The 18,622-nt window shown below is 52.9% G+C and overlaps 2 protein-coding genes across 2 annotated transcripts in view; one reads left to right on the forward strand and one right to left on the reverse strand.

Annotated features, from left to right (window-relative positions):
• FUT3 (fucosyltransferase 3 (galactoside 3(4)-L-fucosyltransferase, Lewis blood group)) overlaps positions 1–11,312 on the forward strand; it is a 30,498-nt gene extending 19,186 nt beyond the window's left edge. Inside the window, exon 6 of the mRNA XM_006896430.1 lies at positions 10,224–11,312. Within this exon, the coding sequence (XP_006896492.1) occupies positions 10,224–11,312 (1,089 nt within the window). The remainder of the gene's footprint in view (positions 1–10,223) is intronic.
• A 3,141-nt stretch (positions 11,313–14,453) lies between these two features.
• NRTN (neurturin) lies at positions 14,454–18,100 on the reverse strand. The gene is made up of 2 exons (XM_006896366.1): positions 17,851–18,100; positions 14,454–14,889 (listed from the first exon to the last, which is right to left on the reverse strand). The coding sequence occupies exons 1-2, from the start codon at positions 18,017–18,019 to the stop codon at positions 14,465–14,467; spliced, it is 594 nt and encodes a 197-aa protein (XP_006896428.1). The 5' UTR covers positions 18,020–18,100; the 3' UTR covers positions 14,454–14,464.
• Positions 18,101–18,622: the final 522 nt, after the last annotated feature.

Here is an 18,622-nt window from a genome sequence, read left to right on the forward strand (position 1 = left end):
TTATTTTATTATTATTTGTGTGTGTGTGTGTGTGTGTGTGTGTGTGTCTGTGTGTCTGTGTACCGTCAAATCAGATCTGACTGGTACTGGAGGAGATTGTCCCTCCTTTCACGGCAGAGCATCTGGTGGATTCGAACCATGTACCTCTGGGATTGCAGTGCAGCTTCTTGCCACTAGGCCACCAGAGCTTCCCCAAATATATGTTTTAAAACATGTGTTCTCTTATTGAATGCTGTCTTTTCCTTCACTCATCTTAATAAAGGGGGCTCTGGTGCCTTAGTGGTAAGGAGTTCCACCGCCAACCCAAAGAACACAGTTCAAATCCACTAGCCATTTTTCAGGAGGAAGATGGACAATTTTCTCCCATGTTATTTATTGTCTCTATAACTCAATGAGGGGCTACCCGTGAGTCAGTGCCCAGTCAACAGTACATAAAAATAACAAAAGCAACAAAATTTAATAAGTGTCTATTATCTATTTAATTCATCTTTTAATTTCCTGACTGCTGGTGCCAAGAGTGTTGATTGTGGAGCTGAGCAAGCTGTAACTGTTAACAATCTCCATCTCTTCACCATCTATCATGGCGTTGTCAATTAGTCCAGCGGTGAGAATCTTTGTCTTCTTGATGTTGAGTTTCAATCCATATTGAAGACTACAGTCCTTGACCTTCTGCAGCGAGTGCTTCAAGTACACCTCAGATTCAGTAAGCAAGGTTGTGCCATCTGCATATTGCAAGCTGTTGATGAGTCTTCCTCCAATCCTAATGTCACATTCCTTCACATAAAACCAAGCCTACCGAATGATCTGTTCTGCACATAGATTGAAAAGGTATGGAGATGATTTCTCAGTACAAACAAACAAACAAAAAAAGACAGCTGGGCACAAGGCATGGTCTGTGCAGGATTCTGGGAACTTTGCTGGGCTTCAGTTGCATTTATGCCAAAGAACCCGGAAGCATCCGGTAAAGGGTGTCTGTTTCCCTCTGTACCTTTTCCACCCTGAGGCAGGCTCATCTCAGCTGAATTTCTCAGATGTCCTGGAACAACTGAAGTTTGGAGTTTCTTCTCACTGGAGGTTCTCATGAGGCTGTTTTCCGGGGTGAGAGGCAACATGATACGTCTTCCCAGCCACACTCAGACTAGAGGCAAAGTCATCTTGCTTCTGACCCCAGGAATGAGTGTTTTTTATTTTGTTTTACCTGACTTCGCAAAGCACCCAAAGCAAAGGCCTCACATAGCTCCACCATTTAGCCATGCTTGGCTAAATCCCTAACCTGAACTCAGGAAAACGTGTTTGTTGCCACCCGGTTGAAGACATTGTTAAATCACCTTCTAGCACCTTATTTTCCATGATGTTTCTCGTGTCTTAATTGTGCTGCTTGGCAGATGGGTTTGTTCATCCTGGCTGCTCTGAGTGCCCTTGTCTTATTCAGAAAGCCTAACCTCAGGTTGCAAATGTGGACATGAAGCTTGTTTCTTATGCCCGTATTTCACAAGAGCTGGGCTCATTGGTGCCGTAGGATGGGTGCCTCCGATTCTGAAGGGAGTGATGTGTTTGAGGGTGAGTGAGCGCATCTGCCGGTGGGGCTGGGTCTGCACTCAGGTTTTCACCTTGTTGGATGTAAATCTGTGTGGCCATCAGACAATGGGCAGTAACTGAGGTGCTCTGGGCATCAGCCTGCAGCCGCCGGGTCACAGGTACACGGGAGTGGGCCTCGCTCAAACTCTTTACTTTTATTTTATTAATTTTAATGAATGTTTACAGAGATTTTGGATTTCCATTCATTCATTGTTACATTTTTCTCCCTGCCCACTCCTCCCCCACCCCAGTTCACTCTTCTTTTTGAAAAGTAAAAGTCTTTCATTGGTATACAATACCTCCCCCTACCCAGTACACTCCACTATGCAACCTTCATTCTAGACTCCTGTCATAACCATAATACCCAATCATATATCCCTTCCAAACTGTTCTCTCCCTCATCTGTTTCAATGCAGTATACATAATTTATCCCACATTTCTCAGTCTCCCCCCAACTCCGAGGTCAGTTCTGTTTTACAATAGTGGCACCATGCAGTATTTGTCCTTTTGTCACTGAGATTCTTCACTCAGCATAATGTCCTCCAGGGTCACCCATTTTGAATAATACTGCATGAGTTCCTTGTTTTTCAATGCAGCATAGTATTCCATTGTGTGAATATACCAGAGCTTCTCTATCCATTCGTTTGTTGATGGGAACTTAGATTGTTTCCAACTCCTTTCTATTGTGAACAAAGCTGCAATAAACATGGGTGTGCATATATCTGCTTGGATGTCAGTTATGGTCTCTTTGGGGTATATTCCCAGTAGTGGAATTGCTGGGTCAAATGATATTTCTATTTGCAACTTTTTGAGAAAGGGCCATAAAACCTTCCATAGTGGTTGCCCCATTTTACACTCCCACCAACAGTGAATAAGGGTTCCAGTTTCTCCACAACCTCGCCAGCATTTGTTGTTTGATGCTCTGTTAAATTTCACTATTTCTGACTGGGGTGAGATGATATCTCATAGTTGTTTTGCGCTCGGACTCTTTCTGAAGGGTTTTCTGCAAATCTCTTTTCTTCCTCCAGTATTTATACTACAAAGACTAATTCTCTATGGGGAATAAAAAGAAAAGGTATGGAGACAGGATACATCCCTGATGCACTCCTTTTGTGATTTTGAACCATGTAGTGTTTCCTTTTCTGTCAGCCTAGAGACTAAGGTGCACCTGATCCTGGCCATGGTCTTCATAATTACTTGTTATATGCATCAGAGTTGGACAATGACTAAGGATGACAGAAGAAGAATTGATGCCTCTGAGTTGTGGCGCTGGAGAAGAGTCTTAAACATACCATGGACCGCCAAGAAAACAAATAAGTCTGTCTTGGAGAAGGTGAAACCAAGTTGCTCTTTGGAGGCTAGAATTTTGAAGCTGTGTTTCATATACTTTGGACACGTGGCCAGGAGGGATTGATCCTTGGAGAAAGAGTTATGCTCAGAAGGGTGGAGGGACAGTACTGAAGAGGAAGATCCTTGATGAGATGGATTGAGACAGTTAACTGGGATTAAAGGGGGTAAGTGTATTGGAGTTAGTGAGACTGTCTCAGAATAGGGCAGGATTCAGAGCTATTGTACATAGGGTTGCTATGAGTCACAGGTGACCCGATGGCATATAACAACAACAACAACCACATTGTCTACTTGAAAGAGCTCTGGAACATGGCTCGGATCCTCCAGCAAGTCTGCAGGAGAAGAATGGGCAATCAGTCTCCTCATTTGTGATTTACTGTCTCTGAAAACCGACTTAAGGGTCAGCTACCATCAGCTCCATCGACAGCACACAACGACATCATTTATTCACTTTCTCTCCCTTCCCCCTCCTTTTTCCATTCCTGACAACCATCCAAGAATGATTCTTTGCTTCTTGTTGTTGAGTACTGTCGACTTGGAACTGACCCATAGCTGACCCTCCAGGGGGTTTCAGAGACAGTTAATCACATGGGAGATTGCCCATCCTTCTCCCATGGAACAGCTTGCGGATCCAAACCACTTTGCCTTCAGAATTACAGCACAGCTTTTTACCACTAGACCACCAGAGATCATTATTATTATATGCTGTCAAGTCAAAATAGACTCACAGCAGAGCCGCTCTTAGTGGATTTTCAGAGGCTGTAAATCACATGGGAGGAGACAGTCCATCTTAGAGCTGCTGGTAGATTCGAACCATTAGCCTTTAGGTTGGCACCTAGCTCCTTACTGCTAGGTGACCAGAGCGCCCCTGGTTATATAGTTAAATATATAACTAATCTCTGGTTAGTACAGTTTCATCATTGTTGTTAGGAGCCATCAAGTCAGCTCTGCTTCATAACAACCCCACGGACAACAGACAAACCCTCCCTGACCTGCGCCGGCCTCAGTGTCTGCTGCACTTGACCTTGTGGTTGCAGCCATTGTGTCAATACATCTCATGAAGGTCTTCTTTTTTCACTGACCCTCCCCATGCACAGCAGACCAGATGATTGTCTGATTCAGAATGGTCAGCACTGGTCAGTGTCGGTGTATGCTCTGCTATCCAGTGGGCCACTTCTCACAGTAATGCTCTGTCGGGAGCCCGAGGCTGGAAAGGGCCACGGGAGGAGACTGTCCATCTTTCTCACACTCAACTTCTGGTGGATTTGAACCACCAGAGTCCATCAGCCTTTGGCTTAGCAGCAGCGTAAACTCTATTCACGGTGTAGTCTGAGCGCTGTAAGCTGACTTTTGTTGTTGTTGCTGTATACCATTGAGTCAGAGCATACCCATAGCTGACCCTCGAGCACATTTTCAGAGACATTCAATCACATGGGAGAGAATTGCACAACTTCTTCCCATTAACCAGAGATCATTTATACCAAGAATATGGATCTTTTTGCATTCTGTTTTATGTTTTTGCATCTTCCAATTTTCCTAGATTCACTCATACTTCCTATATCCCAGGTCCCCGTGATTCACTGTTCTACTGTTTATATGGTTCAGCACTTGTCTGTCAGTTTGCTGTACTGATTAACAGATGTTTGCAGCTGTTTTTTCTCATTTGTATAAGTGAGATCACTAGCATGGTAGCATTTTTCTGGGAAGGAGTGGTCAACCTCTGAGCTGTTAAAGGTCAGGAGTGTGGTCAACCTCTGAGCTGTTAAAGGTCAGGAGTTTGAACCCACCAGGCAACCCAGAGGAGAAAGATGTGGCATTTCACTTCCGTGAAGATACTTGTTGCTGTCCAGTCGGAACCGACTCACAGCTGGCCCTCCAGTGGGTTTAAATCACATGGGCGGAGGACGCCCATCTTTCTCCCTCAAAGCTACTAATGGATTCGAACCATGAGAGAGGTACATAGCCTTTGGCTTAACAGCACCACTCCTACAGACCTTGCCACCAGAGCCCACACACAGCCTCGGAAATGCTGAGGGCAGTTCCGCTGTGTCCTCCAGGCTGTGGATGGCACTGGGCTTGGGACAACAAAGCAGAGCAATTCTCAAGGGTTCATGGTACAGAACTAACACAGGGTCTACTGAATATTCTCTCTTCCCTATGTCGTCTTGGAAATCCAGAGTCTTTTATGCTTTGAAGCTACATTTTGGACTCTTTGTCTTCAACGGTTATAGTGAAACAGCAATATTGCCAAGACAATAAAATTGTGTTTAACAGGGGGAAGTTTTTTTAATGTCCATTTCTTTTCTTTATTGTTCTCTTGTGGTGAAACTATGTATAAAAAAACCTGTTTGCCAATTCATTATTTAAAAATAGGTTTATTATGGTTTTTTTATATTGTTTATATTGTTGTTGCTGAGTACCATCAATGTCAAGAAGACAAAGATTCTCACCACTGGACCAATTGGCAGTATCAGGATGGGTGGTGAAGAGATTGAGATTGCTCACAGCTTCAGTTTGCTTGGCTCCATGGTCAACACTCTTGGCACCAGCAGCCAGGAAATTAAAAGACGTATTGCGATGGGAAAGTCTGCGGTTAGGGACCTCTCTAAAATACTCAAGAGCAACGGTGTCTCTCTGGAGACTAAGGTGTGTCTGATACAGGCCATGGTCTTTGCAATCACTTGTTATGCATCAGAGAGTTGGACAATGACTAGGGAAGATAGAAGGAGAATTGAGGCCTTTGAGCTGTGGTGCTGGACAAAAGTATTGAATGTACCCTGGACTGCCAAGAAAACAAACGGATTAATCCTGGAGAGGGTTAATCCAGGCTACTCCTTGGAGGCAAGGATTCTGGGGCTTCATCTGACATACTTTGGACATGTTGTAAGGAGGGACAGGTCCTTGGAGAGGGGCATCATGCTTGGGAGGGTGGAGGGACATCGCAGAAGAGGAAGACCATCTATAAGGTGGATTGATTCAGTGACTGGGGTAATCGGGATGGGGTCTGTCAGAGGCAGTGCGATTGGCACAGGATAGAGCAGGGTTTAGGGCTGTTGTGCATAGGGTCGCTATGAGTTGCAAGAGACTCAACGACACATAACAACAACAACAACAACAACCATCAAGTCAGAACCAACCCATGACTGACCCTTCAGAATGCTTTTAGAGGCAATAAATGGCGCATAAATTGATTGTCCACCTTTGCCCTATGGACATGTGGACACGAATCTATGAACCATGGACATTTGCGTTGGCAGATTCCTTACCATTTAGTCACCAGAGCTCTGTTGGTTTAAACATATGCGCCCTGGTGGCTTGTTGTTGTTGTTATGTGCCATTGAGTCAACTATGAATCACAGTGCCCCATCAACAACAGCCCTGAACTCCTCCCTATCCTGAGCCAATCTCAGTGTGTCTCCAACACACTTGCCACAGTGTCAATCCATCTCATCCAGGGGTCTTCCTCTCCTGCGCTGTCCCTCCACCCTTGCCAGCATGATATCCTTCTCCCAGGACTGGTCCCTCCTGGCCACATGCCCAAAGTATGTGAGATGGAGTTTCAAAATCCTTGCCTCCAGGAAGCAATCTGGTTTCACTCTCTCCAGGACAGACCTGTTTGTTCTCTTGGCAGTCCATGCTGTTGTTGTTGAGTGCCGCTGAGTTGGAACCAACCCACAGCTGACCCTGCAGTGGGTTTTCAGAGGCAGTTAATCGCACAGGAGGAGACTGCCCATCCTTTTCCTGCAGAGCAGCTGGTGGCCTTGAACCGTGTGCCTTCAGGATTGCAATTCAGCTTCTTACCACTAGGCCACCAGAGTTCCACATGGCAGCCCACAGTGTGTTCATTATTCGTCTTGAGCACAACAACCCAAAAGCATCAGTTCTTCTTCCATCATCCTTAGTCATTGTACAGCTTTCTGACACATAACAAGTTATTGAAAAGACCATGGCCTGGATCAGGTGCACCTTAGCCTCTAAGCTGACATCATTGCTCCTTAGTGTTCTGGAGAGATCCCTGACAGCGGACTTTCCCAAAACAACTCATCTTTTGATTTCCTGACTGCTGGTGCCAAGAGTGTTGATTATGGATCTGAACAAGCTGAAATTGTTAACAATCTCAATCTTTATCTCCATCTGTCTTGATGCTGCCAATTGGCTCGGCGGTGAGGATCTTTGTTCTCTTGATGTTGAGACACAATCCATATTAAAGACTGCAGTCCTCAACCCCAGCCTTCACGACACAGCCTTCTTTTCCTCAGACTCATCACTCTCTGTCACTCCCCCTCACAAAAAAAAGAAGAGGGAAAAAACCCACAAAGACTGCAGTCCTAGACCTTCTGCAGTAAATGCTTCAGGTCCTCCTCAGTTTCAGTGAGCAAGGCTGTGTCATTTGCATAATGCAGCCTGTTGGTAAGTCTTCCTCCAATCCTGATGCCACATTCCCTCTCAGAAAGCCCAGCCTCCCAAATGATCTGTTCTGCATGTAGGTTGAAAAGGTATGGAGACAGGACGCACCCCTGATGCACTCAGTGGTAAAGATCGGCACTGCCAACGCAAAGGTGGTGGTGGTGGTGGTGGTTGTGTACCATCAAGTCAGAACCGACCCATCGCTGACCCTCTGGCAGGTTTTCAGAGGCAGTTAACTGCATGGCAGGAGATTGCCCATCCTTCTCCAGTGGACCAGCTGGTGGATTCGAATGACCTGCCATTGGGACTGCAGCACAGCTTCTTGCCACTAGGCCACCAGTGCTCCCTAATGCAAAGGTACGTGGTTCAAATCCACTAATAGCTCTGCAAGAGAAAAATGAGCAATCTCAAGGAGCTCTGGTAGCCTAGTGACAAGAAGCTGCACCGCAAATCCCAGAGGTACATAGTTCGAATCCACCAGATGCTCTGCTGGAGAAGGAGAGACAATCTTCTCCTGTACCAGTCAGATCCGATTGGACGGTATACACACACAAAAATAATTTTTTTAAAAATGAGCAATCTCTTTTGCAATTAGCTGCCTCTGAAGGGTCAGCTAGGGGACAGTTCCAACTCGATGGCAAACAAAAACATCATACCTGCGCGCGCGCACACACACACACTCGCACTCGCACTCTGGTGGCACTGTCGGTAGGGTGTGTCAGTGCTGACCCACAGGCAGCCATGTGTCCTGGTGGTTCGAATCCACCAGCTGCTCCTTGAGAGAAAAACAGGCAGTGTCCTGTGGTTTCAGTTTACAGCCTGAGAACCCCGGTGGAGGGTCCCTGTGAGGAGGGACAGACTCCACCGTGGGAGCCGGGCTTGGCTTGTATGGACATGTGGTCAATCCCTTTGGCCAGCAGGGGGTCAGTATTGGCCACATGGTGATTGCCAGTCGCCTCAGTCTCAGCCTCGGCTCAAGGCAGCCCCCTGTGGGTCAGAGATCTGTGCTCCTCGGGGGTTCAGAAGCTGCCCTTTGGAAGGAGGTTGCTATGCTTTTCTTCTGAGGTGCCTCTGGGTGAACTTGAACCTCTAACCTTTTCACTGCACCCAACGACTCCTGTAACTGAACAACTGAGTGAAACGAAGTTCTCCCTCAAACAGGCCCAGCCCTCTGATGCCTCCAGAGCTTCACACTGACTGTCCCTTCTGCTAGGAATGTCCCTACTGCCAGCTTCACCTCCACCTGGCGAGCTCTTACGTAACTGTCAAAGCCCAACTGTTTTGTCCTGCCGCCCAGGCAGAGTCAGCCCTGGATCCCGACCTCGCCTGGGCTACAAGCACCTAGAGTCTGCTGTGTTTTCTCTTCAGATTGAGTATTGGGGAGCTGGGAACGGCAGGGTCAGGGTGCAACTTGAGAGCTCTTGGGGCCCATTCCACCTTCCCCAGGGACCCCAGGCTAGAAGATGTGGACTCTGGGGCCAGCTTGCCTTTGTCAAGTCCCAGCTCTGCCAGTTTCTTGCTGGGAGGCACTTGGTCTCAGTTTTCGCATCTGAAAAATAGGAATAATAATGGTTGTGCACTTGGCTGCTAGCCAACAGATAGGTAGTTCAAATCCACCCAACAACTCCACAGAGGCAAGTCGTGGCAATCGGCTTCTGGGAAGATATTTGCTGACGGTGGCACAGAGTAGGTACTGACTCCCAGAGACCCCGGGGACAGTAGAGCAGGCCCCCCCAGGTTCTCCTGGCTCTCGTCCTTCTGGGTGCACATGACCAGGGATTTGCTGAGTGGCTGGAACTGCCAGTTTGTTTCATTTTTTAAAATTTTTCCTTTATTTTTTTCTGGAAACGTATTCTCTCTAGTTTAGGAGTGTTGTTGCTATCATGGTCTGTCCTCCAGTGGTTTTTCAGAGGCTGTAACTTGCAATGGAGGAGATTGTCCATTTTTTCCCCTGCTGAGCATCTGGTGGATTTAAACTGTGTGCCTTCGCGCTGGCTGCTCAGTTCCTTACCACTAGGCCACCGGAGCTCTCTTTTGAAGTATTTTTTTTTTATCGCGCTTTGAGTGAGAGTTTAGGAAGTAGACTGTCTTTCCATTCAACTGTCCATAACACACATTTTGCTGACACGCATTATGGAACCCACACCATCACCACACCCTTCCCACTCCCTACATGTGATTCTCATTTCCTCTTGTCCTTAGGTCCTGCCATATCCTGCCCTCTGGGCTATAGCCATGGGCAATAAAGACTGCCCTTTACATCTTGTCAGGTTGTCTTAACGGAGTGGGACCTACCCACCAAGGGCTTAGCCACTGCGCTACCAAGGTCCCTCCCTAGAAAATCCTATAAGGCCTTTTAGTCTGTTCTACAGACTCCCTCTGAAAACAATTAGATGGCACCTGACGATAAGGATTGACACCTGTGAGTTATGAGAGAAGAGCATCGAGTATCCCACGGACGGCCACATACACAAACAGGAATGTCGTAGAGAAGATGCCGTCAGAGCGCTCCTTGGGATCAAGGAAGGCAAAGCTTCTTTCTCACACTCTTTGGCTTGGAGAAGGGTCCTTTGTTAGGAGAAGATATTTCTTGGAGAGGGACATCATGCTTGGGAAGGGGGAGGGATGGCAAAAGAGAGGAAGACCCTTAAAAAGATGGGTTGACACAGTGCCTGCAGCTATGGGCTCAAGGGTGGCGGAGATGGTGAGGACGGCACAGGACAGGACAGGACAGGGGGCAGATCTGTCGTTTACAGTGTCGCTGTGAGTCTCACCTGACCCAACAGCACCCACCACTCCCTCAGGAGTGGAGGCGTTTAGCTCATGGTGATCCCGACTTGCTGTGGCTTCTGTCATCCGTGACCGTCTGCTCTGCTCTCCCCTTCCAGCTTCCGTGTCTCCTCATGGGTCCCCTCGGCTCGTCCAGCAAACCGTCCTCCTGGCGCCACTTTCTCGGGTGGGTGCTGCTCCAGCTGCTGCTCGCTTTCTGCCTCTTCTCTTACCTCCGCGTACCTCCAGGCAAGACCCCCACCAACCCTGCCAACAAGTCCCGCCCGCTCAACACCACCAGCCCTCCCCTGCTCATCCTGCTGTGGACATGGCCCTTCAACGTCCCCGTCCCTCTGTCGCCCTGCTCGAGCCTGCAGCCCGGCACGGCCACCTGCCAGCTGACCGCCAGCCGCAGCATGTACCAGCAGGCAGACGCCGTCCTCATACACCACCGTGAGGTCAGTGTCAACGTGCGGACAAAGCTGCCACGCTCCCCTCGGCCGCCCGGCCAGCGCTGGGTCTGGTTCAGCATGGAGTCGCCCTCCCACTGCCCACACCTGAAGGACCTTGACGGCTACTTCAACCTGACCATGTCCTACCGTGCAGACTCAGACATTTTCACGCCCTACGGCTGGCTGGAGCCATGGCCAGGCCAGTGGGCCGACGTGCTGGCCCACCTCTCGGCCAAGACCAAGCTGGTGGTCTGGGTGATATCCAACTGGCAGGCGAGCTCGGCCCGTGTGCGCTACTACAAGCAGCTGCAGCTGCACCTGGACGTGGACGTGTTTGGAAGCTCCCACCGGCCACTGTCCTCCGACACCATGATGGAACAGCTGGCCCAGTACAAGTTCTACCTGGCCTTTGAGAACTCCTTGCACCAGGACTACATCACGGAGAAGCTGTGGCGGAATGCCCTGCAGGCCTGGGCCGTGCCGGTGGTGCTGGGCCCCAGCAGGGCCAACTACGAGCGCTTCCTGCCGCCTGAGGCCTTCATCCATGTGGATGACTTCCCCAGCCCCCAAGCCCTGGCCCAGCACCTGCAGGCGCTGGACAAGGACCAGGCCAACTACCAGAAGTACTTCCGCTGGCGGGAGACGCTGCGGCCCTGCTCCTTCAACTGGAACCTGAACTACTGCAAGGCCTGCTGGGAGCTGCAGCAGGGGGCCAGGTACCAGACGGTGCACAGCATTGCCTCCTGGTTCACCTGAGCCCTGGCCTGTGGTGTGTGCTGTGGGACCTCACCTGCTGAGACCTTACCTGCTGGGACTTTACCTTCTGGGATATCAGCTGCCAGGATCTCACCTGCTGGGACCTCACCTGCCAGGACCTCACCTGCTAGGATCCTAACCTCCTGGGACCTCACCTGCTGGAACCTCACCTGCTGGGACCTCATCTGCCAGGACCTCCCCTGCTAGGACCCTAACCTGCTGGGACCTCACCTGCCAGGACCTCACCTGCCAGGACCTCACCTGCTAGGACCCTAACCTGCTGGGACCTCACCTGCTGGGACCTCACCTCCTAGGACTTCAACTGCCAAAGAGCCTCATCTGGTAGGAAGAGCCTCTGCTAGTGGGGGTCTTTCTGGGGCCTCCCCTTTGGGGCCCTCAGCTTTTAGGATCTCATCTCCTGCGACCTGCTGAGAACTGCTCCTGTCAAGTCACATGTGCAGTGGGGAAGGGGCCCTTGGCCATAGTGATGGATCTGGTTGGTCTCTCATGACTGTCCACGCTGTGTCTACTGCCCATGAAGTTTGGGGTCAGCAACATTGTCCCCACTCTCCAGCTCGGGTGCTGTGAGGTTTTATTCTAGAGAGCATGCCACACCCAGGGGGTGAGCACTTGTCTTGTCATGATGGGGGGAGGGCTGCTGCCAGCATTGAGTGGCCAGGGCTCAGGGTGCTGCTCAGGGCACAGTCCACAGGGCAGCCACCCCACAGAAGGGCTCAGTCCCCAGGGGTCACAGGGTCCCTGTGGGGCCCTCTCTTCCAGCTGGCATGCAGGGAGATTGCAGCAGGTAGACATGGGGTCAAGGGTCCCTAATGCCCACAGGACTTGCACAAGACACCTTCTAAGCCTGGAGCAAGGGGGTTGGATGGGGCTGACTGAGGCTCTGCAGGAAAGAGGAGGAGGCTGCCTTGTGAGGGGGGTGTGGTGCTGTGTATATGGCTGTGAGGATGAACTGGGGGACCACACCAGGCTGATGTGTGTGTGTGACCAGGTGTGGCACAGCCAGCATGTGAGTGTGCAGCCCTGGGGGACTGTGACTCTGAGTGTGATGGGGGAGGCCATATATAGGTGTGTGTGTGTGTGTGTGTGTGTGTGTGTGTGTGTGTGTCTGAGAGCTGGTGTCAGGTGAATGGGGTGGCTGTAACGCTGTGTGTACAGGAGCAAGTAGGGTGGTAGGGACCCTGGATGTGACAAGTGTGTGACAGCGGTGCTGCTGTGACCGTGTGACTCTGCATGCACAGTGACCACATGGGTCTCCCAGCCTGCCCCAGGCATGTGTGTGTGTGCCTGTCCTGTCAAATGAGTGGCCCCCACGTGTCCATGCCTCAGTGTGCTGCAGGGAGGGGGCCACGCTCTGTGCCTGTGAGGACGCTGTAAGAAAGTGTTAGGATGGGCAGCTGGTGCAGTGGATTTTGGGAGTGTGGCTGTGTGCTCCCCGGTCCACCTGGGTCCTCCTGGGTCCAGGAGTCTCCAGGCATCGTGTGGACGTGAGTGTGGCTGTGTATGTGAGTGTGAGTTGTGGCAGCCCCGCCCTCTGCTCTGCTGTGTGAATCGCTGGGAGCCCCAGCTCCAGGGTCTGTGGGGGCAGCTCTGTTTACATTGAATTCTCCAGAGGCTGGGCCCCCGCCCTGTGGTTGGGAGGCTGGGTCTCTGTGGGAGGCCGAGGTCCCGGGAGGCCCGGGGAGGGTGCACACACATACACGCACGCAGCTGGGCTCTGCTGAACACCAGGTTCCCCACTCTGTGTCCTGGCCTCAGTAATGTGAACCTGGTGGGAATCTCCCTGGTCCACCCGGATGGGGAAACTGAGGCTCTGGGGACTCTAGCCTCGCTGCATGATGAGGCTGACTCAGCTCAAACTGTGGAGGAATCCACGCCCACCCACCCCCAAACCTCAGTGAGAAGACAGCGGGGGCGGACAGGGACCCCAGCCAGCCATTGGAGGCGAGGACTGCCTTCCGAGCAGACCACCCACTGGGCTGGTCCTGCAGCCAAACCTTGTGCTTCGAGCTCCCTGGAAGTCCTGCTTCTTAGCTGTCCCCCAGGTCTCCAGCTGCAGCCAGAGGCCTGGGGGGCAGTGAGCCAGGCGTGATCCTCTCTGGAGTCACTTTCTGACCTGTGACCTTCCGTTATAAGGACAGATGGGAGGGGGCAGTAGATGGAGAGGACAGAACCAGGGAGGGGAGAGACCCTGGCTTAGGACACTCACGCTAGAGTTGGGGGATGTGCCCTCCAGAGGCTCCAGGAGCTAACTCAGAAGTTCCTCCCTCAGAACCGCCCCTTCTCAGACCGTGGGACCCACAGGAACCCAACACCCTGTCCCAGGCCTGTCAAGTACCAAGGTGACAACTTGGACAAATCTAAACAACTCAGAAAGCTTTTTCCATTCTCCTTCTCCACAGGGGCTCGTCGTAAATCCCTCTCGAGGCTGGTCAGGGCTTTTATGGGGCCAGGACCTAGGTCTCAGGGGCCCAGATTTGCCCCAGCAGGCGCTGGCATCAGCCCATGAGGCTGGCGCCTGTCTCAAACCTTTCTTCACCAGGAGGTGGGCTGCTTGGGTATTTTTAGCTGGTGAAAGGAGATAGTGGCTTCAAGTCCACCCTGGTAGAGTCAGGCTGTGGGGTCCCATCTGGGAAGGAAGACTTGCGGTTCACCTAGACCTCAGCCTCTTCTTCAGCAGACTGGCTTCACCACTCTCCACCAACCCTAATCCTCCCCCCCCCCCACTCTCCCAGCAGGAGCCCCGAGTGTGAAAAGGCTAAAGGCCATCAGGAAGGGGGAGAGGCTGCTTCCCGAGAACACTCCCCGCCTCGTTTATCCTTGTCTTTGCATCTTGTCCATCTAAACCAGACAGGATATTCCCATCAACCCCTGAAGATGACATTCTTTTTGTTTTAAATGACATCCTTTTAACCCTCGCTTCTCCCTGTAGAGACGGCACCTTTCCCTCATGCGCCCCTTTTTTTGGAGATGAGTACCCTCCCCAAGGTTGCGCAGAAACACGACGCTGGCTCCATTTTCCCACACTTTATCTCTGATGCAGTTATCGTGAGAGTCAGTCCTGTGGCCTCGACGGCATCTCCTGCGCATGGTCAGTCTGGCACGGGGCCATAGCGAGGCCCGGTGAGGTAGAGTCACACGCAGGCGCACTCGCGCGCTGACAGCTCGTGCACCGTGTGGTAGCGGCTGTGCGTGTCCAGAAAGGACACCTCGTCTTCGTAGGCCGTCGGACGGCAGCAGGGCTGCGCGCGCACCCGCTCCCGCCGCACGCGCCGCTGTTGGCGCAGGCGCCGTAGTCCCAGGTCGTAGAAGCGCGCGGCCGCCTCGCAGGCGCCTGCGCAGTAGCGGAACAGCACCGTCTCGTCCGACGTGTAGCCCAGGCCCAGATCACTCACGCGCACCTCGAGCTCGCGCAACCCGCACGGCCGTGTGCCCGAGCGCGCACGCGCGCGTCGCCGCCGTGGCCCCGCCCGACGGCGCGGACCTGGAGGTCGCCCCGCCCAGGGAGTCAGGTCGCGCAGGTCCACGGCGTCCGGGGCGCCCTGCAGCAGAGCTCGGTCTGCGAAGGTGGAGAGAAGGGAGACAGCGATCAGCAGGAGGGCTCAACCTTCACTACCTCCCTAGTAAAAAGCAAGCCTTTGCTAGGACCTCTCTAGGTGCCCTTCTCTGATCCCCTTTCCCCGTTTAGGTACTGCCTTGGGACTGGGAAGTGTTGTGAAGGGTGGGATCTCACACTGCCAAAACCTCCCTGGTGGGCTGCTCTCTGCTCTCTCGGTAGTGGAGGGAAATGCATATTCGCTTCCCCCACTGAACTCCCATGTCTCACGCTGAATTGCCTGGACCCCTTCTCTTAGAGTAGCCAGGCTGCCCTCCTTTGAGCTGAGTAATCGAGGTCCCTAACTCTTTGGAGCCCACTCTCCCCTTTAATCCACACCCCACCCCGCAGCATATCCTCTAGGACTCCATCCCCATGTTGGGTTGCTCTACTCTCTCCCCTTTTTAACTGCTCCCAGTTCTTTACAGAGATGAAAGGGCCTCAGCTGGTGGTGCCAGTGACTCAAATCTCTGCCCCACCTGCCCCGCCTTTGTGCTGGGCGGCCGGAGGCATTAGCACGCCACCTCCAGGCAGTACAGGGGGCTTATTTTCTCACCCTTTGGGGTGGCCCACTCAAGTTCCCACAGCCCCTGGGCTGGTCTCAACGTCTCCATCTAGAAATCCAAATTGGGGTATTTGGGACTTTTGGAAAAAATCAAGTGATAACAGGTACTGGGGACAGAAGTCCGCTGGTTCCAAGCGGTGGCAGCAGCTGCCAAGATCCTTTCGTTAGAGTTTATCTTGACTTGTGTGTGACAGTGAAACCGCCCGACAGGTTTTCCTAGGATAGAAATCTTTATGGAGGCGAATTTCCCACTGAGCCTCTGGGTGGATTTGAACCAACAGCCTTCCATCAGGCAGCCAAGTACTTAACCATTACATCACCTGGCCCCTAGAGGAAACAGAGGGTCCAAGAGAATAAAGACTTGTCTGAGGCCACAGCGCCAACAGGTGGCCAGGAGGACCCACACCACCTTGTGCACTTGCAACCTGAGCCCAGCTTCAGCCCTCATCCAGCCTCCTGCTCCCAGTCTCTGGCTCTCAGGACCCTGCAGCCCTATTTGTATGTCCTGAGTGGTTGGCCTTAATAATCTGCGGCCCCAGGAGTGATGTTTTTGGAGGAGCATGACAAGCAGCGCCTATCAGCCACCTGGCAGGTGGCACTCACACCTGTGGTTAAGGGAGGAAGTAATCAGTGTCCGAAAGCTGGGGAATGTGGCTGTCAAGAGATTTCTGGGAGGGGGGGGCTGGGGGAGGGCCTTCCCTGGTAGGGTGTCTGCCCCACACAGCAGCAATCCCAGGTTTGCAGCCCAGCTCTGCCCCGTTGTGCCCGCTCTGCATGGTGCCTCAGTTTCCCTGAGGGCTCAATGACCCTGGCAAAGATAGTCCCTGCCTGCAGTGGCTGGGCCTGAGAAGATGGGAAGGGGGGTGCACTAGGAAGTGTGTTGTGTGCTCTTTTAGCCCAAGGACAGGACTAGAGTGTCCAGAACAGTCCACCCTGTGGAGTAGGTGCCAGTCCAACTCATTTCCGCTGTTCCTGCCCCCCAGAAGTGTGTGTCTGGAGAGTGACTGGTAAGGTTGCCAGAGAAAAGACAGATGCCCAATTCCATTTGAGTTTCAGATAAACAATGAATACTTTTTTTAGTGTCTCTGTCCTTGCAGGGTCTTCCCCTCCCCCAGTCGGGCAGGCCACGTGCACAGTGGAATACAAAAGGACGGGATGCCTCCCCCCATACCTGAAATGCCACCATCAACATCGGTTTTGAGGTTGGGGGGCCACTTCTCCTTTCAGCAGCAGGACTAAGCCCAAGGGCAGGAAGCAAGGCAGGCAGGCACCCGCCCATCGGCCAAGACCCTCCCAGGCTCCTGACATTCCACCCTTCTGCGCTTTGCCTCCGGGTCCTGGAACGCTGGCATTGGGGGGCCCCACCCGGGTCTCTGAGCCCCTGTGTCCCGAAAAGAACTCTGCTGCCTGCAGGGCGAGGATAGTGGGGGGCAGAAGGGCGGAAGTGGAACCGATGCGGGGGGGGGGCCCTTGTCCATTGTATGGACAAGAAAGAGGGATTGTGTGGGCCAGCAAGGCGGGTGTGGACGTACACGCACACTGCACGCACAGGGGCCACGCATGAGCTATGCCCGCGCGCATATAGCCATGCGCCCTGGGCGCACGCATAGACACGTGTGCGCAAGCGAGCACGCCGTCGGCACCCACGCCACCCCCGCCACCCCACGGAACTTGCAGCAGGACAAAAGGCGGGGTGAATGGAAACCTAGCCAGGGCTCCCGCCTGGGCCACTCCCCCAGAGTAGGCGTTCCCATCTGTGCCTCTCTGCACCCCAGCCTCGGTCTCTCTTCGGAATCTCTCATCCAGTCCCTAAATTTCTTCCTAGCTCCGTCTCTTCTTGGTCTCTGTCCACCCTAGTGGGTCACTGGGTCCAGCCTCCTCCCCCTGCGGCTCTGCGGGGGCCATCCAGACTGCCCAGAGCTAATCTCCATCTGGCCCCCCTGACCCCTCAAGTTCAGAGCCTAATTCCTTGTGACAGCTGAGCTGAGAGACCCCAGTTCCCTGCCAGGCCATTGGGGGATTTGCTCCCTCCTTCCTTTCGTCTAAAAAAAGCCTCCATGACCCCACTCAGGGGCCCAGAGTCCTATCATTAATGTGGCTAGGTGCCCTCGCATGGATGCTGGCCCATAGCGACCTCATGTGACAGAGTAAAACTGCCTTATAAGGTTTTTAAGGCTGAAATCTTTATGGGAGCGGATTGTCAGGTCTTTGTCCTTCACAGCCGCTGGGTAAGTTTGAACTGCTAACCCTCTGGGTAGATTTGAACTGCTAACCCTTTGGTTAGCACCCGGGCTCTTAGCTCTTGCGCCTCCTAGGGCTCCTTCTTGGCCACCCCTATGTGGGAAGGGGGTAGGGCTTACACTGCGCCAGGCGGGCGATCCGGGCGTCCAGGGTGCGAGGCGGCCGGCGCAGTGGTGTCAGGGCGGGTCCTAGGCGCTGGCTGAGGAACAAGCCATCCCGACACATCCAGACGGATAGGACCGAGCTGCAGAGCACGGAGACCAAGGCCGCCGCCTTCCAGCGCTGCATCCTCAGCCTGCGGACACAGGGTGGTCAGCCGTGCGCCCTTCGGCCGTCTGTCCACGCACAGACGGGCGCGGGGCTCTGGGCACTGCAAACACCGCGGAATGGAGGGGTGCTGATCCTGAACAACACCTTTTCTAGTGGCCAACAAGAACGCAGACGTGATTTACGGTTGAAGAAGGTTGTGGGAGTCCCAGTGGAGGAAGGGTGGGTGCACTGAAAGGGGTGGCAGGGCAGTTGTCCCTAACTGCGGTCTGTCAGTGCATCCCTAAGGAGCTGCCCATGAAGCCAAGACTTGGACAAAAAGGTAGGAGTTGGTCAGGCCGAGGATAATGGCATCGTGGCCAGGAGAATAGGCAGTGCAAAGGCCCAGAGGCGGTCAGGAACCCGGTCTAGCCCTGGACAGGCAGGAGGTCGCGGCGAGAGCATTACCGGCAGGGGGCGCTGTGGGGCAATGCGCGCACGAGGGACGGTGCTGGGGCTCCATCTGCGAGGCTGGAATCCTGCCCACGCTCCGATGTCCTTCAGTGACTGCCTGCCCTTCTCTGAGCCTCAGTTTCCCCTCCAGACGGGTAAACTGATGTCCAGAAGTGGGCAGCGATGAACCAA

This window comes from Elephantulus edwardii, unplaced genomic scaffold (genome assembly GCF_000299155.1).
Source record: "Elephantulus edwardii isolate Elephantulus edwardi_28Jun2011 unplaced genomic scaffold, EleEdw1.0 scaffold00185, whole genome shotgun sequence".
Lineage (NCBI taxonomy): Eukaryota > Metazoa > Chordata > Mammalia > Macroscelidea > Macroscelididae > Elephantulus > Elephantulus edwardii.